The 26,638-nt window shown below is 40.6% G+C and overlaps 1 protein-coding gene across 1 annotated transcript in view; it reads left to right on the top strand.

Moving 5' to 3' along the window:
* The first annotated feature begins 5,353 nt into the window (after nucleotides 1-5,353).
* The window catches only part of KLHL2 (kelch like family member 2), a 58,436-nt gene continuing 37,151 nt past the window's right edge, over nucleotides 5,354-26,638 (top strand). Inside the window, exons 1-3 of the mRNA XM_059817493.1 lie at nucleotides 5,354-5,479; nucleotides 9,922-10,028; nucleotides 14,848-14,969. Of these exons, the coding sequence (XP_059673476.1) occupies nucleotides 5,442-5,479; nucleotides 9,922-10,028; nucleotides 14,848-14,969 (267 nt within the window). The 5' untranslated portion in view covers nucleotides 5,354-5,441. The remainder of the gene's footprint in view (nucleotides 5,480-9,921; nucleotides 10,029-14,847; nucleotides 14,970-26,638) is intronic.

The following is a 26,638-nucleotide window of genomic DNA, read 5'->3' as shown; positions in this document are numbered from 1 at the left end:
GAGTGAAGTGACAGGTTGGAAATGCTTAATGTTCATTTAAGAATGAACATTATTAAACAGTTCTGCCCTGTTAACAAGGGGCAGAATCTGCAGCTGCCTACATGCTTGCAGGATCTATACGCAAGTAGTGTACAAAACCCCTCATCAGCTTCCGGACAAGTTTACAATGACTTCATAGTCTAATGTGGACCCTGAAAGACAGTGCAGTCTATTACCAGTAGGATTCACTTAGGTCTTATGGATCAGTAAAAGCTGGGATCCTTGTCTTAAAAAGTAACATGTACAGGAGTTTACTCTAGGCTATAGAAACCTGAAAGTACAATGTGACAGTCGTCAGCAACTCTCTGATCTACCCAGGCCAGACCTGCTTACAAACTCTGAACTCGCTGATGCTGTGACACCCAGAGCTGGCTGAATTTTAAACCTCCATTTCAGACCGCATTTTTGGTAGCTGGCCCCTTCAGAGCAGACTGCCCTGCAAGCAGGTTTTGTTGCGTCTTTCAAATCTTTAACAAGTAGCTTGTCTTCTCTAATACAGCCTAGAGGCAAATCCAGTTCTCTGTCTCTCTCAGAGACAAATTCAGCAGTTACGAAGCACAGTCTTCATAAAAACAGGCACTGACAACTGTGATTATTTAATTTAGAAGAACTTCCAGTGGAAACCCATTGAAAAAATTTCAAAGTGTTCCCAGATCAAACGTAACAGTGTAGTGAAAGAGGATTGGTAAACTGAGAAAACTAAAATGGCATTTTCCAAGTGAGGAATATTATTAGACATTAGAAAACATGAAATAATAAATTAAAATACATTTAGTTTTAATAACTTGTGATTTTATTAGAAACATTGGTGAAGGCTTTATGTATCCATCTGTAATATTCTTCACCCAAAACGCACCTGCCATTTTCTGTTTTGCTTTCTACTTAAAATGTGCTGTCCTCAAACTCCTCTCACTCTTAGAAAAATAGTGGTGGTCAGTTAATAACAGATTTATGAGCTTTAGAGTTACTTTGTCAATATCAAATCAGTTATTCCAGTGAAGACGCATTTTATTTTTACAGACACTATCAGACTTAAATACCTGAATTGTGTTCAGCTTGCTAAACGCATCTTCCACTACACAATCTTCTAAGATTTAGAAGTAAATTACAGAGGTTTAAGTACAGTAAATTCTTCTCAAATGCCCCAAGTCAGAAGTTGCTAAATGTAGTATTCTTCGTTACTGTCTGAATTAGTGTCAATCCCAAAGACACACGTTTGAAATAGGTCGCTGTCCCGCCTGTGTTTCTTTTTGCCATTCTGCATCACACAGGCTGCTTAAGCAAACATTAAAACACAACTCAAGTGCTTCGCGCTAAATGTCAGCGAGGCTGGCGATTGTACGACTGAAGACGGGAGGGCGGCAGCTCTGAGCGGCACAGCCGCTCTTCCGCTGGAGCAGGTCAGGCAAAGGCGGATGAGATACAGCAGGTCACAGCGAACTGGAGCACCGGCGTCCAACCGCAGCACCCCTCTTCTCGCCCCAGTGCGCTTTTGGGCTTCGCCTCGGCCCCCGCTCGAGCTGCCACCTCCCGTGCGAGCGGGTGTCGGGCCCGCTGCCCGGCCGGCCCGGGGCGAAGCTGCAGACGCCCCTCCACTGCGCGCGTCTCGGGGTGGGTCTTCTGACGGGAGAGACCTGCGACCGCTTTTAATTTCTTTGTCTGAAAGGAAAGAGTCCCGGCGCCAGGGCCTAGAGCACGGCTGTGTGCCCTCGCGAGCGCCCCAAGCCGTCCTCCCCGCTGCTGAGGACACCCTGACGTGGGCGCTCTGTGGGACAGGTCCCCGTGTGGGACAGCTCGGGCGTGCCGCTCTCCCGCCCCGCCCTGAGCCACCGCTCTCCTGGGAGGTGGGAGATGCGCTCTTGGGTGCCCTCGGACCGAGAAGGGCGCTGCACCCAGGCTCACCCCCTTGAAGGAGACGCTTCTTCCAGCAAAGGGGAACTGCACCGACTCGTCCCCCTCTTCCTAAAGCCCTGGGACGGGCCTGCCCCACCGAGAGGCAGCAGCCTGCCCCGCCGCCCCGAGGGCACCCAGCGCAGGGCCCGGGCGGGAGGCTCCGCTTGGGGGACCCTGCCCACCCCGGGGACCGGGGCCGCGCGAGGGGCGGCAGCCCTCCGCGCCGCACAGGGGCGGGGCGGGGCGGGGCCGGGCCGGGCGCCCCCTGCCGCCGCGCCTGCGCGCAGCGGCCCGTCCCCGCCGACGCTCTCCCGCGGGCGGGAACCCGGAAGTGGGCAGCGCCGGCGGCTCCCGGCGGGCCGGCAGGTAGCGGGGGCTCTGCCGGGCGGACCTAGCCGGCACCCCGCGGCGGGGGCAGCGGCGGCTGGCATGGTGCTGGCGGCAGCGCGCCGCGCCCGCGTTGCACGGAGGGAGCCCGAGCGGAGCCGCGATGGAGATGCTGCTGCCGCCCGTGTGAGTGCGGCGGCGGGGCGGGCGGGGAGGCTGACGGGCTCCCGGAGCCCACCGGGGCGGCGGTGTGGAGCGGAGCGCTGTGCCGTGCCGTGGGCTGGGGGCGCGGGGCCGGGCCCAGCCGGGTAGCAGCGAGCCCAGCTGCCGCGCCGCTCCGCAGCCCGCCTGGCGCGCCGTGCGGCCGGCCCTTGCCGGGCCCCCCGGCCCCAGGCGGGGAGCGGTGCCCGCGGGCAGCCTCTGCGCCGGCGTGGGGGACCCGGACCCGGACCCGGCGGCGCGGGGCAGCGCTGGCGGGAGCGTCGTATCGGCGACCCGGCGGCGGAGCCCTTGAGCGGCGGCCGAGGGCGGCAGCCGGTGTCCGGCGCTCCCCAGGGCCAGCGCGGCCGCCCGGTGGCTTGGGATGCCCCGTCGTGCCCGCTGCGGTGCCCGCGTCGGCGGGGCGCTGGGTCCCGGGGCGGGCATCGGCCGGGCGGGCAGGCCCGGCCGTGGAGGCAGCGGGCGCCGGGCTCCCCGCGGGCGGGCAGGGCTGCCGGCACCCCCGCCCCGCCGCCTCCCCGTGTGCCTTCCAGCTTGCGGGGACAGGCTTTTTTTTTTTCTTTTTTCCCCTCCTCCCCCTCACTCCTTCTGCTTCCTCCATATGTGGTCCCAAATTACTCCCTGTTTGACTCAGCAGTCATGCTCGTCACACTCTCGGTTTTCTGGTTATTTAGTTAAGCATCTTTTTAGTAGCAGTGCGCTAGGCAAGCCACGTTATTTCCAGCTGCACTTCAGTTGGGTTCAGCCAGTATTTTATATGCTCCACTTCAGCGTAGCTTCATCCCACGCCTTCAGGAGGTGCGTTTCCAGGTACGCTGTGGGCGAGGCTCTTGAGAACGAAGGAAAGGGAACCAGTTGCAGACAGCTTTGACCCACCTGGTGAAATGGTAAGAGAGACTCCAGTAACTTCAGGCAGACTAGCAGGTCTCAAAACAGAAGGCATATGACTGACAGATTTGTAGGCTTCATTACCTTAAAACAAAGTCATCCTTTGTGACAAACTAATGAAACTTCAGCAGATGAATTTACGCTTCATAGCAACTCCTCCATCTATCCAGGATCCTTGGCAGCTCTTTACAGGCCACTCTGACCACTTTTTTTTTTCTTGCATATCTCTATGTGATGTATATATAGTCTGTATAGGTATCCAAATATGTACACATCAGTATCTGATGCATTGCTTTGGGATGTAAAAAGGTGCCATAGAAGAAGTGTTCTTATCTTGGACTTCATAAGTCAGTGGTGTAATTAAAAGCTGGGTCTCTTCCTCACAGTTAGTCTTTGGTGTTTTAAATATTTCCTGAAGTCACCGATTTCTGTGTATAATTTTTTGAATGCTGATTACTACATATCTCACGTAATTTAGAGGGGTAATATTCAGTCTAAAGGATTTTGCTAGGTAGGATGTCTTTTTTCTTACCTCCATACAGCAGCATGTGTATGTGCTATATAACATGTAACTACTTTTTTTTCTGATTGATGCAAAATTTCTGTCTGTTACTTGCCCCTTTCAATAAATGAGTTGTATCATTTTCAAAATTGAGCATTAAACTTTTAATTCATAGCAGTTTCATGGTACAATGTAGTAGGTTGTTAGTAGTTTGAGTTCTGTAGATGGACCTTACTTTGTTAGCCAGTGTTTTACTGAGACTTTGTTGCTTGATGTTCCTTTGTTGCTTGATGCATTTTCATGTTGTTTTGCCCCAAAATTTTGTAGCTAGTTTCGAAATCATGAAAAGGAGAGCCAACTACTTTGCTTTGCATGTTGCTGTAGTGCACAGAATGTAGAGTTCCAGGTTAAAATCTTAAATTATTGTTGAATTTGTCTTTTAAGCTTCTTTAGACATGCCCAAGTAAAAAGTTCTAGGTATGGTAGAAGAGAGGCTGGAATTATGGGAGTCAATACATACATTCAATTTGACTATTCTTATCTAAAGCAAGTAAGATTGAGTTTCATTTGAAATCAGATTTCTGATGTACCAGGGTCAGTTGCCCCACCAAGTGACTTCAGTGACTTTTACAATGTAATTTGCTTTGTAAGAATAACATTGAGATTGTAAACACAAAACCCATTGGCTTGGCTTGGCATGAAAAATCCACTTGCTGTTTAGACAGTCCTAGTGACTGAGAGGTGTACATAACCATTTTTCTACAGAAGTTAGTGTTTGTAGAACTTGGGTATTTCTTATAGAAAGAGATAGTTGTAGATAGAGCTAATGATATTTCGCACTGCTTAGTTTTTCTCTTGCTACTTTGGGTGGGGTGTTGAGAGTAAGAAAAATGAAGAGTCTGGTCACTCTTGCTTTTCAAAACATTCAAAACTACCCAGTTTTTCTCATACTCACTTATGTCTGGGGAAAGCTTGGACAATTATGGCAGTCATCATGTGGTCTTCATGTTAGAGATGAACTGGGAGCTGTGTGAACCAGTAAGGGTAGAAGGACAGAGAGCAGCTCTTGTCTCGCAGGTGGTGAAGGCGTTGAGAGACGGGGGTGATGGATGCTGTGTTCTGCCGTTGATCTGTACGGGCACCAGGCTAAAAGTTCCCGAACCTCTGTTCCTCCCCTTACTTCAGGGCTTATTGGAAATGTTCTACGGCATCATCCTCATGTTTTTCTTAGTTGAGATTATTGTTAGTCCTGAGTGCCTCTGTCAACCTCACTAATGTTGGTCACCAACTTAGCGCTTCCTTGGGAATTCTACCTACTCCTCCATGCTGTTGGTAACAGGGAAACCAAAATTGCTTGGAGTAAAGAATAAGTTAAAGTGCAAATCTTCTCCTTCTCCCCAAGATGAAGGTGGAGAAAATAAGAGTGACAGAACTGGAGATTAGACGGAAGTATTAACTCTCTTCTTTTTTTCTCTTTCTTTCCAGATGTACCAAACTTTGCCATCAGAAGCCCTTGGATCTGAAAGATGATAACACCGAAATTCACTGTCCTGTTACAGTAAATCCATGGCATATGAAGAAAGCTTTTAAAGTTATGAATGAATTAAGAAGGTATTACTTCACTGTGTATGTCTGCCTGTCCATAATACATTTTTTACTTTCACTTGCATTTATTAAGTTAATAATAGTTTATTTATTAAGAACACGCAATTCCAGAAGTGTAGCTGATAAAAAGGATTAAATATACAATGAAGTGATAGCTGAATGATAGTCATGTGATGATAGCTGTAATGTGTGCAGTATGTTTTTGCCCCTCACAAGTTAATCAAAACTAGGCTTATGGGACTTGAGAAATACTTAGAGGTTACATTTAAGGAGTTACAGCTACTGATTCAGTCTTGTATGTAGTTGATCATGGATAGGTGAAAAGTGACTCTTTAGTTGAGCCTAAGGCTCTTCGTATGCCTGTTGTTGATTTTTGTTGTAGGCTGTGAACTGGAAAAATGTTAAAATTTTCTAGTCCGGAGACATAGGGCACAGTCTAACAAATGTAAACCAACTGACAGTACGCTTTCTTTTCTTAGTTATCTTTTGCTTGCCCCCTGGGAGAAACTGATGAACCCCCAAATCAGATGTTGAAAGTAACTTTTCTCAATAAAGTTTTGTAAGACCTTGAGTGATACTACCATCGGTTTCAGCAAAACTGGGAGACTGGTACTGATGCTGTTCTTAGCACCCATATTGATTTATTTTCTACATATGAGTAGGTGAGATGATGTTGAAAACTGTGACACCTGGTAATTAGAGCTCACAACTGAGCTCTGGTAATTAGGACTCACAGCTGTCACTGACAGTAATTCAGCTTTATAACTAACAGCAACAATGGAGAAATTAAATAAATAAAACACTTTTCTAGCATAGACACTACCGGAGGGTGTGAAAATCCTGTAGTCCTTTGTTATTTCCCATATAAGATTAAAAACTAGAGAGGCTTCACCTGAAAAAAAGACAGCAACTGATAACCTATTAAAGTATGCCTCTGCCTGTGATATTCCCTGTTCTTTGTGGGTAAATCTTTAATGCTATGGTAGATACTATGATCAGATCAATGTATTTATCTGGCTGTGACAGTTTGTACTGTACTGGAAGATTGGAGAAAATCATATGCTGACTATAAATGACTTAAATCCAGCTCAAAGACTTCCATGGTCTGAGGATAATGGGGTAAGAGCAGAGACTATTTTTCTAGTACGTTAACAGCCTAGTGACCTTATGCTGGAAGAACTGATACTTGTTGCTTCACCTTACTTATGTCCTTGGTTTTTTCAAGGATCCCAGTAAACATATTCAGTGTCTCAAGGAGTGTAATAAAGCCTGGCTAAATGCAGTAGCCATGACTTCCTAAGGATGAGCAAGAGTTTAGATGAAGAAACAGTTTCCCAGAATGAATCTTGCAACAGTTGCAGAAGTCAGAAACCTTACCTGCATTTTGTTGTGTTGCGAGTAAAAGATACATGGTCTTCCAGCAGAGTGCATTGTTGAAGGCCGTGGATTATTTTCAGAATATACTTTAGTTTCCATGGTTACTTAAATTCGAATTGCTGTAGAAGCAGTTTGAGCAATTTTGTCTTAACACGTATAAATAGTTGAAGTTGGAACAGGAGCAGTGCCATGCAAACGTTAACTGTAGTTCTTATTAAATAAGGTAGTTGATGCAGCAATGTTTACTGTTTAAGCTGAGTACAGCTTTTAAAATCGTAAGTGCCAATTAGATAAGATTATAAACATTAATATTTGCATTTATTTGTTTGAAATAATAAAATAAAATATTTTAGAAATGTTTCAGACTTCATTACTCTAAATGAAGACCTAATATTAATCAAGTAAATTATGATTTCACTGACTACATTTTTGAAGTGGTTTCTGTCTCAGTTCTTTTCATTAGTGTAGCACAAGCAGGTATTCGCCAGAGGTATACTTTTGAGAAAGTGGATAACTAGTGAAGAAATAATCTGCTTAAGCATCTAAAATACATTGGTTTTGGAATGCTTAAGTCTGTGAGTTTATATTACATTTTTGGTTGCTGTCAGGTTGCCTGGTTCTGTTAGCTCATAAGAGGGTTTTTCTGTGCCTTCAAATTTTGACAGATTTGAGTAATTTTGTCCTTGGTAGTTTTTGTCATTTCATTACTCACCATCACCTCAACACTGAGTCAGAGAGATCATTAGGGTAGCTAATTAGTTCTTGACATATGAAGAAATTACCCTCTGATGCCTATCTTGCCTCTTCATTATAATTTGCTTTTATCACAATGGAATTTGACCTTACCTATAGTTGTTAAAATCCTCATTCTTAAAAACAAGACTTTACCAAAATCTTTTGAAGATGTGGATAATGACCTTTCTCTGTATAAACCAATGAAGAATAACCTGCAAGCTGGTAAACAGTTACTGTTCTTAAATCTGTACTCTTTTGCCCCTCCATTTCTCATTTTCTCATTTCCTTTACGAAGATGGTGTACCCCCCACGGGTCTGTTCATTCAGTCACTTTATACAAGCAAATTAGTACAATATCACTTCAGAACGCAAGCTTTTCTAAACTAAATTGGTGTGCCCTCATGAAATGAAGGTGCTGAGTTGATGTGGAAGCCACAAGATGCTTGCAGCAGAGTACATGATTAAGTTTATAAGCTTTTTTCTTCAGTAGTTTATTTAGCTTGTCAGCTTTGTAGTAACGCAGAGCATATTCATTCACCTAATGCAGTTCCAGATGTATCCGGACTACCTCTAAGTTACCATGTCCGTATATGTGCACTGTAATTAATTATCTGGAGTTTTGCATTGATGTAATCCTGTTGCTTCTGGCTTCATTGTTATCTTTGGTATTTCTGTATAGCTAAGTATGAACCCTTTTGTTGCTGTTGTCAGGATAAGTGCAGGTGTCTGAAAAAGCTGGCTATCCGATGACCTGTTATGTGCAGCTTTCTGTTTCAATTTTTGTATAATAAACTTAATGGTTGTTTTCAAGCTCCTCTGAATTGTGTGTTTCATCTGGGTGTTGTTGTTACCTTGTATTATACATCTTTTCTTATAATAACCATATTGCAGGCTAAACTTAGGAGATTTAGATAGTTGCTGTATGTATTAAGAGCTGAAAGAGGGAAAATATTCTAATGCTAGGATTGCAATATGTCCCCAAAGGTTAGATGTGGCCACCAAAATTTTTGGTGTGTGACCTCCCCAAGGCCACCTTACTTGAGTCTGCACTCAAGAAATTGGACGATTGCAGAGGCTGAGAGATCATGGAGTTTTCTTTGGCCTGAGGGGAATATCTGAGCAGTTTGGCTGAGAGCTCTAGCTCTGTCAGAGCAAAATGCAACAACTCACCCCAGTCTCTGCTACAACTCTGCGTGGTGGTTGCAAACTATCAGAAAGTCTGCACTCTAACTGTGATATATATTCAAGAAGGTAAAATTTATCTTTTCAGAAGTACAGAGAACAAAGAACACTGGATTGACATACAGCTCTAGCTCCATCCCTAAGGAATATATTCTGTTAAACCATACTTTCCCCTCTTCCCTTTGTTGCCCTGGTTCTGAGTTTTGTGGATTGTATGCTACTTCTCCAGGGACAGTGCTAGCATGAGAGGGAAATAAGACAACTGTGACTATGGCTATTTGGATGCTGGGAAATTGCAGCCTTTTGGTGGTGTGGTGTGGTTCCCTGCCCCCCCAGCCCCATCCACCACCCCCCTTTCCATCTAGAAAATTGGATTATAAAGAGTACGTGGTGTGGTGAGTTTAACTGGAAGAGGTATATCCAATAGCTGTAAACTGCATTGGAAACACCTGTATTAGGAATGATTGTAATGAGATGTTACTTTATTTCAACAGAAGAGGGAGGAAATATGTATTACAGTTGCAAAGGACAAGAACGCAAATGCATGTAATGAAGATAAGTCAGGCAAGATACGAAGTTAACTATAATAAATTCTAAACTGGTCAGAGTGGAAAAAATAATTGCTATCGTGTGCATGGGCTGTGTATGAAAAATGCTTGGAAAACAGTAAATATAGATATGATCGAGTAGTGATTTTGAACAATTAAGTAGGCATGAGCTTCTGGTGTAATGTGACACAGGCATCACAATTGAAGTTTGGATTCTTTATTTGTAAAGTCTTATTTCTTACCTCAATTTTTTTAGTGTTGGGGTATATCAAATTCTTTTTTTCTATCATAATTATTCAGAGGCTCAGACTTCCAGTGAGAAGGTTTGGGCTGATACAAGTTTTGGTTATTCAATGCAGAAAACTTCTGTGCGAGAAATCACAATTCAGTAGTTTGATTTTTAGAAAGTTCTATGTACCCAAGCACCATCTGTAATCTGACTGAGTAATAGCCATGTGATTGTGTAATGCATTTAAAAACAATGCTTCATCAACATTGTCTGCCTGCCTCTTTTGAGGGCATGGGAAAAGAAATGTGTGTGATATTATATGCTCTTCTGTTGTAGTTCACTTATGTGAAATTGCCTTCTCTGATATTTCTAAATAGTCAAAACTTGCTGTGTGATGTGACGATAGTAGCTGAAGACATGGAAATTGCAGCGCATAGAGTTGTGCTAGCCGCCTGCAGCCCCTACTTCCATGCCATGTTTACAGGTACCAAATGTTTCAATACTTACTATGTTCTAATCCAACCCAACTGTATAAAGCACAAAATTAAATGACTTTTGCTTTTTAGGATCTCATTTAATTTTTAGATAAGGCAATAGGAACATTTGGGTTTCTTAATGAATTTTTTTTTTGCAGTCTAAGGACATACTGGCAACTTATTTTTTGTTAGCGTGAAGAATGCTTTAAAAAGCCTCCTTCATTTAAACAAATTTAAATATTAAGCCAGGAATAGTAGAGTTGTTATACCCTTCAAGGATCTAGTAATCTCACTTGTAGAAAAGAAGGTTAAAATAACTTTGCTGTGAATTTTGCAGTAAATTATATCCTTTAACAACTACTGCTGCTATGTTCTTCAGACCCTGAGTGCTCTAGGCTGTTAGTAGATACGAAAGCTTTCTGTGGCTTTGGCAGCCTATCGCTGGAGTGCATGTTTCAGTATTTTTAGGGTAATTCTCCATGACAGATGTACTCTGCATCATTGCCCCAACTTCTCTGTGCAGGCTTGATTCTGCCTCTGCTTGCTCCATGCTGGCCAAGTTACTGCTTTGCTGCTACAACAGGAATGCTGAGGGCTTACAAGGCTAAGATAGGTTCAGGTTCATAGGAGCCTCCAGCTGAATTCCTGTGCTGTGGGTTTAATTCCATAATGGTTATAAATCACATTGAAATCATGTGGAATTCAGTGCCAAAGTGAGAATGCTATTAAATCATGTTAAAATTAACTTCTGAAGTTTTGTCTGTTCTTTCTCAAATCTTGTGCCAGTTTGGTAGTTAATGTTGACTGTGTGAAATTAAAAGAATTCTCTGCAACATATTGCTTCTGACCGCGAGCTCAGGTGGAGGCAGAAATGTGACTCTTGGCCTACTAGTATACAAGCAAATTGGAGTTTTAATAACTTTAATTGTATGCAACTGGAAGATTGAAATTTGAAATACTGTTGTGTCCTGATTATTCTTGATTTTATATGCAAATATTTTGACACAACCAAATCTAGAAGTGGAGTCACTACTAGCAGCAACAATGCTTTAAAGTTGTGTGTAAAATTAAATATCTATCCCTCTAGTAGTTCTTCATATTTGCATTTGTGGTTGAGGCAAACATTCCAGGTGACTGAGACATTCTTTCTTAATTTTCAGCTCTTTAAAGTTAGAGTGAAAACAGCTGTTTCTACAGTTCCTTATTATCACCTTAGTAACAGAGAAACACAAGCCTCTTACATTAGTTCTGTATTAAAGATTAACTGTTGTTGACTGTCACATTGAAAATATTCTTTACTCAGAGTGTAAGTTTTATATTATGCTTCCTGTGGCAGACAAGACATTTCTGCTTGCCCTGACTGCCCTTTCTGTGGAGGAGTTTGACTTGTTAGGAGTGCCAGTGCAGCAGTGTCTGTGGCCACTCTCCAGATGGAATCGCTGAAGTCTTGGTCCTTTCCTTGCTTCAGTCCCTTTTAAAATTTTTTGTTTGTTTTATGTTGTTAAATGTAGGTCATCTTTGGCCCCCAGTGGTGTAGGAGGTGGGAATGCTCACCTGAGTAATGGGTGGGAAGCATTTAACCCATACATCTGTGGCAATGTTTGTGTAGTTGGTGAACCAAATTGGTGGGAATTTAAATAGAATTGAGCTGTGGCTTCAAGGTTTATCGACAGATTTTATACTACTATCATAGGCTGCTTTCAGCAGGGCCCAACTGTTGTGTTGGTGTGTTTCAATTGTTCCCTGCAAAAAAAATCCTGAAGTTCATCATAATTGTTATCTATGTGAACCCTGCAATTCACACTCCTCAGGTGGATTTGTAGTCTCATCCAGTAATCTGCAAGTTCAAATAAGCAAGTTTGATCCCTTAACCAGCTACAAGCAAATGGAAAAGTATCTTCCTCCATCCAGAATAAAACAGTGACTGAAAAGACAGTAAAAAAAAAAAAAAATTGCACTTCTATGCTTCAGGGTTACTCCTTGACTACAAATTAGAAGCTTATATTTGGACACACGTTTGCAGGTTACTTTCATCTTTGTCTGAGTCATTAGGTACTGACTGCTGTGCAGGATCGGGTATGGCATTAACCCTCTGCCTGGGTTTTTTTCCGTTTCTGCTTATTGCAATGGTAGAAATAGCCCTATTAAATACTGAAAAAGAAAAAGTTACTGCCTTTTAAAGTTAGTAACAATTATAAGTAGAGGGGAAAAGGAAGACTAAACATCTGGGACTATGTTACCAGGAATAATTCTTCCTTCTGTATACAGTGAAATTCTTCAGAAAAGTGTATTGTGATCTGAATTAAATACGCCTAAATTGTTAGAGGAAAATATTATAAAACATCAATGAAGGGACACTTCAGTGGCCCTAGGGCCTGCCTTGGGACAAGGTTTATTTTTCTCTTCTGCCAAGGCAGTTATCCTTAGGGAATTACCTCCTCTCTTCTCTTCCATCCTTCATTTGTAAAATTCTGTTTAAAAAAAAAAGAAAAAAGAAAAGCCTTCCTTACATTACTTTGTGAGGAACCATATAAGATTTTAGCCTTTTAGTAACTTCAACTTAACCAATGCTCTGCTGCTTCTACTTGGGAGGTTGGATCAGCTCAGTGCTTTCCTTTCTGTTCACGATATGCTTTCCTTTCTGTTCACGATATGCTTTCCTTTCTGTTCACGATATGCTTTCCTTTCTGTTCACGATATGCTTTCCTTTCTGTTCACGATATGCTTTCCTTTCTGTTCACGATATGCTTTCCTTTCTGTTCACGATATGCTTTCCTTTCTGTTCACGATATGCTTTCCTTTCTGTTCACGATATGCTTTCCTTTCTGTTCACGATATGCTTTCCTTTCTGTTCACGATATGCTTTCCTTTCTGTTCACGATATGCTTTCCTTTCTGTTCACGATACGCTTTCTGTCACTAACAACTCCGTGGAGATATGGTGGTGCAACTTCCCAGGCCTGAACTGAGTTCTTCAGCAGGTTGAATTCTAGTCTGAGATTGCCTAGCGAGTGAACCTATGGTTTCCTGCATATGATCTGTCAAACAAGTCTGGATCACAAGAGAACAGATCTAGAATTTTAGTGAGACTGCATGTCTGTTTAGCATGAAAGGTAGAAGCAAGTCTTGTTTTGTTTTTTTTTTTTTTTTTGCATATTCTGGGCTCTGTTGTTAAACGGAGAAGGTGCCTATCCATGGCTCTAGAAGCCTTGACACAAAATCTGAAAACAAACCTAATGTACTTGCAGAATATCAAACTGTACTCTCCCACACACACAATTTTCCCAAAGGACCACCTCCACAGCAGCTTGCATAATAAATAACTTGCAGCATGCATGCTCTGAAGATCAATAGGTTTAAGCTGTGTCAAACTAGAAGTAGAAACGTGGAAAACAGGGCCCTGCAGAGAACGTGCTGCAGTCATCCTTCAAAGGCGTAGGGATATGTTTCAGAAGAGCAGGTGAAAAAAAGTTCTGCAGGGGTTGGATTTTGCTGGTTTTGATGTTGTTCATCATCATTGCTTTCTGGAATGCTAGCAACCTGTGCTGCCATTAAGTAGTAGTACGTTGCTGTAGATGGTCTGCACTTCCTACCACTTATAGGCTTGATTTTTAAAATGCCATCCCTCACCCTTCAGCTCAAAAAAAAAAAAGGCATGAATAACAATAAATTTCTCAGTGATGATCCCTTTGCCAAATGCACTGGGTAAAATGCATTGTTTGGCACCAATCCTGGAGACCACAGGGTACCAAACAATGAAAATACGTATGTACTTCATAAGGAAATATCAGCAACGATAAGCATCTTCTGATTCACTTCCCCATCCTGTCTGCTTCTGTTGTTGTATACATTAAATTTGTTACCTCATCAATACCCTTATCTCTAGATGCCTAGGGGAGACAAATAAGAATACAACCAATATAGAAGAATAAGAAATGGATATATCCAGAGACTGGGGTATACTCTTCCAAAGTCAAAGTTGATATATCTACCAAAGTAACTGGTGTAGTTCATGTTTCATTTCCCAGTGCAAGTCAATGCAAAAAGGGTTAAAGGTCTGAGATGACCAGATGTGTGGTTGGTAGTCATGGAGAAGGTTGTAATCATTACTTCAAAATATATCTTTGGGCAATTATTTCAGATATAAACAAAATGTTGCATTTTGAGAAACATAATATTTTAGAAGGCAGAAGCTATTTTGCAGGCCTTTCTATGAAGATCAGTTGTGGCATATGGCCAATGGGTCAGCCTCCGCAAAACAAGATTCAACAAGTTTTCCCTTGCTTACCATCTTATCTTAGCTTGAGTTTTAACTATTAAATCAGATCTGTAACAGAGGTGAAGTTGCTAAGGGAGCAATAAGTAGGCAAGCAAATAAATATGTATGTTAATTCTTCTGTGGGGATATAATTTTTCTTTTTTAAATAAAATGACTCCAGACTGCATTTGGTATGCTCCTTCAATTAAGAAGTTAATAAAGTATATAGTATTTTAATAGCTTGCTTTGCTAGCCAAATGTTTTTGTATGCATTTGAAGAGTCTTATTTAAGTCTGATAGTAATATTTTCTTGATAATATACACTGGAGAAAATAGGTCAGCTGCAGTAAAAGTATTAACCCAGGTAGCATTTGCATGATGGTAACAATGAAGTCTTCCTTTCTCATTGGAGGGAGGAAGGAAAGAAATTGAATTATTATTATTAAAGTTGTTTTACTATCACAACTGATCATACACAAAAAGTTCTGCTGCTGGCAGGCAGGAGCAATTACTAGTAAACTTTTACGTATGTGCTGTCTAATTTACTTGACTAATAAATTGTATTTGTAGGTGAGATGAGTGAAAGCCGAGCAAAGAGAGTTCGAATAAAGGAAGTCGATGGCTGGACTCTAAGGATGCTTATTGATTATATTTACACTGCTGAAATTCAAGTTACAGAAGAAAATGTGCAGGTAAGAGTGAGATTATTTTCTGCAACAAAAGAGAAGTAGTATGCAGAGTCATTTATTTTGTCAGTGTGGTTCAACTCCAACATGGGAAATCTCATCTGCAAACTGGAATTTTTTCAGACCTTGTGCTTACAAAGCAAGTTGTCATGCTGTTTAAATTCTGGGTCAAATTCAAAGACTGTTGAAGTAAATGAAGAGTCAGTTGACTTTAATGGGCTTTGCAACCAAACCTTATGTAATACAATAAAATAGATGGTCTACTCTGCCTAAAATTAATGCTGTAAGCCACCTCTGTACCACCCCCTCTCTGATACTTTAGTGCAATTTACATAAACAAAGTAGATTTGCTCCTAAATGTAAAACCATGTTCTCCAATTAAGCTGTTCTGTTTGTTGTAATGTATTTTTTTTCCTGCTAGCCTGCAGAATAACTTACTTTGTCCTGCTCAGTCTCTGTACTTTGCCAGTGGTGCAGAAATTTTTAGGTACTGCTATTTTTTTTTTAAATCAAACCAATATCTAGCATGAAGGTATTGCCCATCCCACACAAACAGAGATAATCAGTTTTTCTAGTCGGCTGTCCTTTAAGCTGAAACTTCAATTAGAATAAAACAAACACAAGCTTAGAAAACATAGCTTCCTGCCCTTAATGTTTTCTAACCACACATCCTGAAGATGGACAGGGTAGATTTTCCTCCCACTGTCTTTTTGAGATTTGGTGTAGATTTTTGGTAAGTTTAAAACTAGTCGCATAACAGGCGATATATTTAATTCTCATGTTTTTTCTTCTTGCTCCTATGCCCTTGGTTCTGCTCTTGCCCAATGCCAGATTACTGGCAGTTATTTTGTTGCTTTTACAGGGGACAAAACCATGTTGCTGTATGTGGCATTGAAAACTTCTGTTGCAGTTGCGTATTCTGAAATTAATTGCTTTTATTTGGGCATTAGGCTGAAAGTAATGGCTTTTTATTGGCTGTTGAATCCGACAGGGTTATTGCTAATTTTAGCTGTGCTTGATTGAAGGCCTAGAAATGAGAAATATTACCAACTTGAAACAAAATATCCTATTACTAAACCTTCCATATCTTAGGTCATACCATAAGTCTTTTAATTCTGTAAGACTAATTTCTTATCACCTGCTTCTTAAGGAATTGTCTACTTCTGATCTGTACTTCTAAGTGTACATAGTGAAAAAACTGTCTGAAACTATGTTGTATCTTGCCAGGCTGGTGGTTGCACAAATCTCTGTATCATTGTGGAAGACCTTGTGCAAAATCCAGAGGTGTCAGAGGTTCCCTAATAGACCTCTTCTTGCTTGATCACGTTGGCTTAAAGCAGAATACTCTGTCTTGCTGACACGCCTCAATGACCTTAATCTTGTACTTTTGATGCGTAATACCAGACTGGACTTAACAGGTAGCCTACTGTGTTTTGGCTGTAGGTGCTGCCTAGGAGGATGCATTTTAGCCCATCGTTAGCAATACTGACTCTTCTGCGTTCATGGGGAGGAAAAGTCAGTGTTATGTTTCTTCCTCATACAGGACTCACTGAAGGCCAGAAATCTCCAGGTTTAAAGCTCCTGAGTCTGACAGGGCTTTCATTTTCACAGCTCCAGATTATCTCTCTGAAGATATATCTGATGATATTGGGGATGGTAATATAAATAATGTGGCCTGGTGAGTGATATTACAAGTTTGTGGTTACCTGAGTGCTGAGAAGATAGTCAAGCTTTTAAGTGGATTTGGATTTATTGCAATACAGTTGCACTTTAATGTTGATACTGAATATACTTGTAATATGACTGGTAATGAATGTAAAGCTATTTTTACTTTGTCACTTTCATCCTTTTTGCATTATTAGTACTAGATATGTACTGTTTATTGGCATTATGGCAGAACCAAACACTATGGATAAAAATGGATATGCTGATGCAAGTCCTTTTCCTTAAGTTTGAAAGCCAAGGTGGGAAAATTGTTACTGTGAATTTCTAGAAACCTAGGTGCAGACTGTCAGGCCTTAATTAAAACTGTATTCTCTCTATAAATGTGTTGCATGATCTTAAGGTTAATTCTAGCTCTCAACTTCTTGTCTCTATAACAGGAATAAGTATTGCTAGATGGTATTGTGAAATTTCGGTAAAAGTTAAGGACTTATCTTGTAGGAATACAGAATCATGAAAACCTAAGATGCCATGTAATACTCTAACTTTTTTATGTTTGGGCTAATGTGCTGAACTGGAGCTTCAGCTTGTAGGTAGCTGGTTATGATTCTTATTCTGATACCCTTCATGGGATTTCAAGTGTGTTACTCTGTCTCTTCAGGTTATACATAGTGAGGATTGCTGTTGAATTAATTTCTAATACGTGATCCAATATTGGTTTGAAAAGGGCGTGTGCACTTCATGTTTAAGTAATGCAGAATTGCTAAGTACTCTTTGGTATTAACGTAGCTACACTGTATATTTAAGAAAACTAATTGTGAATGAATACTTAATGGTATAGCCAAGCTCGCTGGTCTATCTCAAGAGGCAGGTAACTATGAGCTTTTTTCATTAGTATCTTACTTGATCTAGGTGTGGACAGGAGATTGCTTCCTTACCGTGCCTTCGCAACTTCTGAGTAAGAGCTGTTCATTTCTGCTCCCCACTGTTGTGTTCTCACTTGCATGTTTTTGGGCAAGGAGGGGGGAGGTGTAGAAAAGTCAGGTGTAATCAATGATTGAGGAGAAAAACACATTCCTCAACACAGGAGGCCCTCAGCACTGGTTGTTATCACTACATTAGTTAAATACAAAAGAACACTTGTTTTTTTTCTTCATTTCTTGGTTCAATAGGTTCCCCCCAGCCCCCAACAGTAAGACAGCTGGTATATGAACATGATGAATGTACATTCTTGATTTTCTTCTAGTATTTGTCCTTCATTTAGAAGGTGTTACTTTATCATTCGTCTCTAATGGCACTCACTTTCGCGTAATGCTGTACCAGTGTTTCTGTAATATTTGCATTTTATGTCGTATTTTCCTATGTTCTCAACTCTCTGCTCTTCATTTCTTTTTTACTTTTTTTTTCAGAAATGAAATTAAATGTCAGACTTAATGCAATATCACATTTTTCATGTTTTAAGAAGGGTACATCAAAGTTAATGTTTTCAGAAGGCAAATCAAGTTTCTCGCATATCAATTTTTTTCAATTTCCAGATAGGTATTAACTACACACAGTGCACAATGTGGGAGCGTTAGTTACTATAAGAAGCTCATGCATGAGGAACTCTCCCACACTGTGCCTATGCATTTCAGCATGTATTTAGTCAGCGTTATACCTAGGGCCTCCACTGAGCACAAATATATCAGAGAAGAAACTCCGGCAGTTATTTGCGGGCTGTGGATTTGTTATGGGCTTTAGAGGTCAGCCTGATACAGGGTGAGTGGGATGTGATTGGGGTAAACATGGGATAAAGTTGGTTGTGTTACTTTCTGATTCCGTGCTACAATTCTCTGTTCCTGTAGTTATGCTGATACAACTGTTCACTGGACTGCATTATAAACCAGATCACTAAACTTATATAAAAAAACCCAACAACAAAACACTCCTATTACCCTGCCTCCCCTTCTTCTTCCCCCCGGCATTTTTTTTTGGAGTTATTCTTAACTTGGATCACTTCAAGGATCTGGTTTATAACATGGCCCTGCCAGCTGTTGTGTTCACACAATATTGTGAGTTAGTGTATTGAAGTCTGGGAACATACACCTATGTTGGGAGTGGATGTTTTCCTGCTGCCCGGGGTAGCTTTACTTTGGACCTACTGAAAGAAATGCTATCTTGCTTTTAAACAAGAAGTGTTTCCAGAGAGATAGCAAAAGAGAAAATCACAAATAACAGTATTTTTACAAAGCTCTATCCTGGCATATTTTTCCCTTTAAAGAATTTTGTTAGGTACAACCAACACAAAGTTCAAAATCCTGAACAGGATCCTTTTTAATATGTATCATTTTTGTGTTCATTTTCTGAAATTATTCAAGAATTATGTTGCATAGTAACATACATATTATAAACACATGAACACACAATATGTATGCATCTGTCTTTTGTAACTCTTACTGTTCACACACATTGCCATCTAAAGTATAACAGACACATTTCTATTTGTACGATGCTATGGGGCATGGGCATAAGAGTTGACAGTACATTTGATTTGGGGTGCTGTCAAAATAAGGTCTGAAAAAACAGCTGATTTCCCTAACAAATCCTCAAAAAAGAACATCCTCGTGTTGTCCAAACTTTTTACTAAGGCAGTCATTCTACAGTACAATATTTGGCAACATGGGCTTTGACTATTCGTGCTGTACCTCATCACTTGTAGGGTCTACTGGTTGAATAACTTCGCAGGGTTGTTGAATCCTGAAAAGTCCTCTGGCTTGAAAATTAACAGATACCCCACACCAAAACCCAGACAAGTCCCACAGCTTATGAAAACAGATGTGCTTTTCAAGATGATCAGCTTCTGAATTTTGTTTGTGGCATGACCCACAGACAGTTGGATAGGCAGGACTGAGTGTATGTTAAAGGATCACAAAGGAAGAAGGAATGGGAGGTTACAGGGACTACCATAAAAGATAATTGCTGTTGAACCCTGTAAAGTGAAACAGTGACTAAATGTATCTAGTCTTGGAAGAGCATATTTAATCTAACAGTGGAAACTTCATAACAACCCTTATGTAGTTTGTTGCAGTTAATTTAATAGCTTTTCTAGTTAAAAAGATAGTATCTGACTGAAATGGTCTTTGGTCTGTACTAGACCAATTTCTGGTACTTCCTTCTGCTGTCTTGTAAAGCAACTTGTTGCTAGTTTTGCTGTAACAGTCTTAAGTATTGAAAGACTGTTCATCATAGACATTTCTTTGAAGGCAATGCTTCCTAAATCTTCTACTATTCTTCTTGCTCTCCTAGACTCTGTCCATTTCATCTGTATCTAAATTTTTAACATGTGATGGCCGAAATCAGACCCAGTAGTCCACTGAGGCCTTGTTAATGCAGACTAGAGTGAAATTATTACCCTGTGAGTAAAATACAGGGCCTATTTCTTTATGTCATTGTGTGGGATCTCTTTTCCAGTAACATGACATTGATTCTAGCAGTCACTTTCTCTTTATGCCAGTGGAGAGAGAGAGAGAATGAGAACATGAAAGTGGTCATCATGCAGTGGGAGAAGGAACTTGTGGCTATCTCTTTTGATAAATGCCAGTTTGAGTGATTTGTTGTTGTAAGTATTTATGCTTATTAGCGTAATGCTTCTGCTGGTTCTGTTTTTAGTTTATTAGAAGTCGTCATCTGACTTATAGTAGTAGAGTGTCTTTCAATAAGTGTAGTGGGGCAGACATCAGTTTCACACTGGGAACTATCTGTTATGAAGAGGTGCCAATTTGCAAGTCTGTTTGCAGAGTACAGCCACATGTTAAAACTGGTTTCAGTCATAAATGTAAAGAAATTAGTTGTTTTCTTTTTGGAGAAATGTTCAATTATCTTTTCAAACTCAGCAAGAACAGAAGAGAACGGCCTACTGAAAATGTTGTAAACTTACGTTTGATTTGGGGGTGGGAGGGCAGGGGAGGAGAAGAAAGTTGTGTACAAGTAATTTTAAAAATGTTTGAAAGAATTAAGTAGAATATCTTTTGAAGAGACAATTACACAGAATAGAATGCAGAAGAATTAATAATCCAGAGTTGTTTCTGTTGAGGAGGACAAAAAAACACCAACAAACCACCAAGAAGTAGATATTAGTTCCAATAAAATGTAGTAAAAGTATGGGCCATCAGGAATATGAAGTCCATGTAAACACAGGGTCTATGTTTACCATGCCTAATCTTTACTGGATACTAATTTAAAGGGAAAAATAAAATCCATACAGCATGTAACATTCCTTATTTGTTCTTCCGCTGAGCACTAGGGTAAGCTCAGATCAAAATATTCAGAATAAGTTGTTGTATTATATTTAGAAGTGCAGTTTTATGTGTGTGGGACATGTGAAATGACCTCTGTTTAGGGGCTACCAGTTTCTTCTGAAACTTGTATTATCAGAATATCTGATTTGGTACCAAAGTTGTTTTTCTCATGCCTGTATCTCATGATGGTTTCAGATTGCCTCCTTCAGTACCCATCCCACTAAGGGATGGGTACACGAGTTTACAGGAGTTTAATTGAAAAGGGGGTTCAGGAATATGATGGAATTACCAGTTTAGCAACTTACTACTGCACATCAGCTGAACAACAGCAGGTGTTTGTGTGTGCTTTTAGTGTGAAGAAAATATAAAACAACTTACTATAAGCCAGTTTGTAAGACTCATTGCTTTACTTAATATTTGCTACAGTCTTTGAGCACTTACATAATCAAATTACTATAGCTTAAATTCTAGTGATCGTCAGAGCCATACTGTTTTTGTATCTGAGCTGACAGTCTAAATACTCCTAGGAATATTTTGATGCTTGTCAAGCTTTATCCTCAAAAGAATTATTTTGTGTATACAAACTAGTGACTAATCTAACAGACTTTACATGAGTTAGCAACACTGTGATGTGTAAAGAGTATAAAGCATGTTTTTTGAAACTAGTTTCATTTTAGATACCTAACTTGGAGTGTTTTTCAAGAGTTTCTAAAGCCTACCAATAAATTATAGTTTTGAACACTAAAGAACATCTCTCTTCCCTTATTGAATCAAAAGATGGGGTATATTCAGTTTCCTTTATGAACATAGGAAATTTTCTGGTTTAAATGGGGTAGACTTTTCCTTTTCAGAACCAAAGGCTGGCTGTCTTATACAAATGTGTGATTGGGCATCGTAAGAGGAGAGAGTTAATTTCAGTACTTGAACAGAGATGTGCATTCTGTGTCCTGGAAGTATGCCTGCTGCTGTGTAAGTGGGTGGGAGAGATAAAAGAAATATTTATTCAACTGAACTGAATGCTGTGAAGCTTTCACTGAATCTTATCATACAGTAGGTTCTGTTTTAAATATAACATTATATATATAGTTTATATATATAACTGCTTTGAGACAAAGTAATACTGAAATTGCTTCCACGGGAACTTGGCTGTTCTCCTTCAGGGAGCCTATGAAAGAGATGCCTGGAAAAAAATGCTACACTTGATTTAGGAACCTAAAAAGGACAGGAAGGGAATAAGTCTGATCTTGATGCATTTGCAGATGTGCCTCTGTAGCCACCTCTTTTTTTAAGGACTTTTTGATCATCAGGGAAAGTGAAACAGCTTAAATGAAAGTATGCCTTGAAAAGAGGGAGTGCTACGTAGGCTGGATCTAGGCAATTACAGCCCTATTGGTCATGATTAACACCTTGCATGTCACCAAGAGACCAACAGATAATTAATCCACTACCTCCCCAGTCATGCACTCTGATGGAACGCAGGGGTCCTTAAGAAGAGTTTATCCTGAATTAACAGCAGTTGCTGAATGGTTTTCAAATAGACTATTATAAGCTAGATAGTGCAGTTTGGTGATGACAGTATGGGTAATGACAGCCATTTTCCTGGCTAGAAGCTGTCACAATCTTCTAGCAGATGCAGGTAACTTAATAAAACTAGTACTGCTGTACCACAGGTTAAATTCAGCACCCTTCAAGTTTTCAGGCTGGTTGTTGATAAAAGCCTTTTGTTTACTTTGATTTGCCTCTATTTACTGACCACAACTGCCTGGTGACAGCATTTTAAAATCACTCTTCAGAGATTACCTGTATTTCCCACTGAAGTCTTTACTATATTATTTATTAATTGAACACAATTTTGAGTTCCTAGATGCATGTTTTAAGCCAGTGAGGTTTTTGCCCCACAGTTCTTTGTACAGCTATCCTCTTGCACCTCCACAGTACCTGGACAGCCACTTCTTACAACTTTTTCATCTTGGTTTAGCTTCCAAAGTCTTTCCTGCAATACATGGCCACTTGCATGTTTGGTGCTGGAGACAGAATATTGGGCCATGTGAGTATCCTTCTGAGAGGGTTTCTTGCTAAACTGCATGCTTCTAAAGAATGAATTTAGGTCAGATAATAGCAATGCTATTGAATATACGTGATACTTTTTTTCTTCTAGAGAACAGTTTTTTGGAGTGAATGAGTTTTAAGTTGTTTCTCTTATTGTCCCTAAAAAATTGGAGCAATATTGCACTGATTTCTCTGTCAATAGCTGCAGCAGATTTTTTTTAATGAAAATATCTCTGACTTTACATTAAAGTTTATAAATAGCATTGACAGCATCTTTTGAGCTGAAATCTGTGAATCTGTATTTCCTGTGACTTAAATTTAACTTGCAACTCTCAGCGAAGTATCCTGGTGCAGCACGTATTTTTTTAGACCGTTAGGCCAAATGTTCATTAAAACATCTTTCAAGCTGTTCATATAGTTTTATTTTTCTGAGATGATATTGAAATCTGGTACTTATCCTGTAAGCTTAACATTTTGGACAGATTTGGTTACTAATAATTGATACCAAAAAATATTGCTCAAAGATGAGTTTTCCCTCCATACAAGGTTAAATAATGTGAGATGTTAAATTGTCATACTGCATAATTTCTCAGCGCCATTCAAACAAAAATGGTCTTTGCACTTTGTTCTGGTGCCTCAGGTGGGCACAAATGAAATCTTGTTTTGATGTTTTGGCCTGTTAAGACTTGATAATTATCTTGCATGCCACAACACCTTGTCATATCTGCCCCTGCAGCAAGTACATGTGTCTCAAAATTTTTCAGCTGAAGGGCTAAGTGTTAAACCATATACCTGGGCTCTTTTATTACTTCTGTGAGTTTCCATAGCTAGAAGATAATTTGTCAAGATAGGACTTTTATAAATGAGTTACAGGTACATTATTTTTCATCAGGCAGAAGCAGGTTTTGCACTGACAGACTAAATTGTCAGCTGCATTAATTTTTAGATGAAATACTGTTGTCAAAAATGAGTAATTAACACTGTTGTCTGTAACTACTGCTTTAAGCATTGGACCATGCACTTAGAATCAGGGCCAAAATTCAGGAATGCCAATACAAAATGTTTCTCCTCTGTTTTAAGTGCATTGAGGCATTTGAAGACTACATGGTGTGCCCCAGCATGCAGAAACACGCAGCTTTACTGGTGGTTCTCTTCACTGTGGTTCATGGGTTATGCCCTTGGGAGAACATCTTGGGAAGAGACAAAAGAGGAAGGTTGAAAGACAGCAGTATATGTAGAGGTCTTAAGAACAGAGGGTATCTCAACTGATGCTTTCAACTTTCTAACTAATGTGTCAGCTTTGATGTTCCTTTAACAATCTTTTACATGATAAGTCTTACAAAATACTTGCAGACAGCCCCCCCTTTCAATATATGATGAGTAAGGAGCTAATCACAGTATCATGGAATGACAGACATTGGAAGGGACCTCTGGAGATCATCTAGTCCAAATCCCCCCCGCCAGAGCAGGTTCACCTAGAGCAGATTGCACAGGAATGTGTCCAGGCGAGTTTTGAATATCTCCAGAGAAGACGACTCCACAACCTCTCTGGGCAGCTTGTTCCAGTGCTCTGCCACCCTCCAAGTAAAGAAGTTCCTCCTCATGTTTAGATGGAACTTCCTATGACCAAGTCTGTGCCCATTACCTCTTGTCCTGTCACTGGGCACCACTGAAAAAAGACTGGCCCCATCCTCCTGGCACCCACCCCTTAAGGATTTATAAGCACTCATAAGATCCCCCCCGTCAGTCTTCTCTTCTCCAGACTAAAAAGACGCACGTCCCTCATCCTTTCCTCATAAGAAAGATGTTCCAGTCCCCTAAGCATCTTTGTAGCCCTTTGCTGTACCCTCCCCAGCAGTTCCCTGTCCTTCTTGAAGCGGGGAGCCCAGAACTGGACACAGAACTCCAGATGTGGCCTCACCAGGGCAGAGTAGAGGGGGAGGATAACCTCCCTTGACCTGCTTGCCACACTCTCTTTGATGCACCCCAGGATGCCATTGGCCTTCTTGGCCACAAGGGCACATTGCTGGCTCATGGTCATCCTGTTGTCCACCAGGACTCCCAGGTCCCTTTCCACAGAGCTGCTCTCCAGAAGCTTTCCAGTTTTGTGTCATCAGCAAACTTGCTGAGGGCACACTCTATCCCTTCATCCAGGTCATTGATGAATACATTGAACAGGACTGGACCCAGGACTGGACCCAGTACTGACCCCTGGGGAACGCCACTTGTTACAGACCTCCAGCTAGGCTCTGTGTCACTAATCACAACCCTCTGAGCTCTATCTATCAGCCACTTTTCAATCCACCCCACTGTCCGTTCATCTAACCCACACTTCCTAAGCTTGCCTATGAGGAAGATGTGGGGGTTAGTGTTGAAAGCCTTGCTGAAGTCAAGGTAGACAACATCTACTGCCCTCCCCTCATCTATCCATCCAGTCATGCCATCGTAGAAGGCTATCAGATTGGTCAGACATGGCTTCCCCTTGGTGAATCCATGTTGACTAGTTATTGAACCCTGAGGTGACAGGTTACAACCCTGCTTGGTTCTGAAGGAATTAAAATATTTGTCGATGATCTTAGGCTCCTTCATCTTCCATATCCTCTACCAGTGGGTGTTTGCTGGACTTAGCTTTATCTTGAAAACTAGAAACCTCTCTTATGCTGTCCACTGTCATATTTCAGCTTACCATCACTTTTACTCTGCCTTCTCAGAGACCTAGAACCTTCTGTCCATAAACTCATTTTTTTTCTGTGCTAATAGGTTTCAGGCAACTGCACTAATTCTTAAAAGTGCTTTTCTTTACAAAAAGTGGTTTATGTAATAGAGCTATTGAGTGTCAAAAGCTATCAGCCCTTGGTGGTCTTATTCCCCTGACACAGATATTATTAAAGGTTTAGGAGGAGATGGAGTTCTTTATTGGATCATCTTTTAGAGCTGTAAAAATAAACAAGCTTTTAGTCTTTCTGTTCATCTCCATCATGGCTGCAGTGGCATAGCTACTAAGTTCTGGAAGCTCTTGCAAATTCTGAAGTTGTATCCAGAGTCATTCAAGTTAAAATGTTTTCTAAAACTAGCTCATCCTAATGAATTAATGATTAAAATAGAATTAAAAAAAAACCCCAGTTAATCCTGATGTGTGTTGAAACCACTCTTTATACGGTAATCCAAACTTTCACTTTTATTCTTTTATTATAAGAAATATAATATATAAGAAATACAATATATTATTATATAATATGTATAACACATAGTATAATATAATATATTATATTGTACTATAACATATTATTATAATGTATTATATAATATTAGGGGCTTGCTGACACTGCAGAGAGGTACTTAAATCCAAGCTGATATTAGTTTCATTACAAACCCTATTCATGGAAACATTATTAAGTCTTACTGGGCAAGAATTTAGTGTTGACTAAACAGCCTTAGAGTATCCTGTTTGATTGTGCGCTGAAAGAGTACCAGTGGAGTACCACTGTGTTTTCCTATTGTACATATTTTACACATTAGGCCTCAAGTAACCATCTGGTTTCCTCTTCTGACCCATTTTTTTGTATTTGTGACAACAGCTTTGAGGATTTTAATAATGTGAGGGCACAACTAGTACGTGGCTTAGCTGAAGGAGAGACAGTGGCACGCTTCTTGAATTTCTGTGCATTTTAAGACATGTCAGGCAAC

Source organism: Gavia stellata, chromosome 5 (genome assembly GCF_030936135.1).
Source record: "Gavia stellata isolate bGavSte3 chromosome 5, bGavSte3.hap2, whole genome shotgun sequence".
Lineage (NCBI taxonomy): Eukaryota > Metazoa > Chordata > Aves > Gaviiformes > Gaviidae > Gavia > Gavia stellata.
This window is presented reverse-complemented; position numbering and strand designations above follow the sequence as displayed.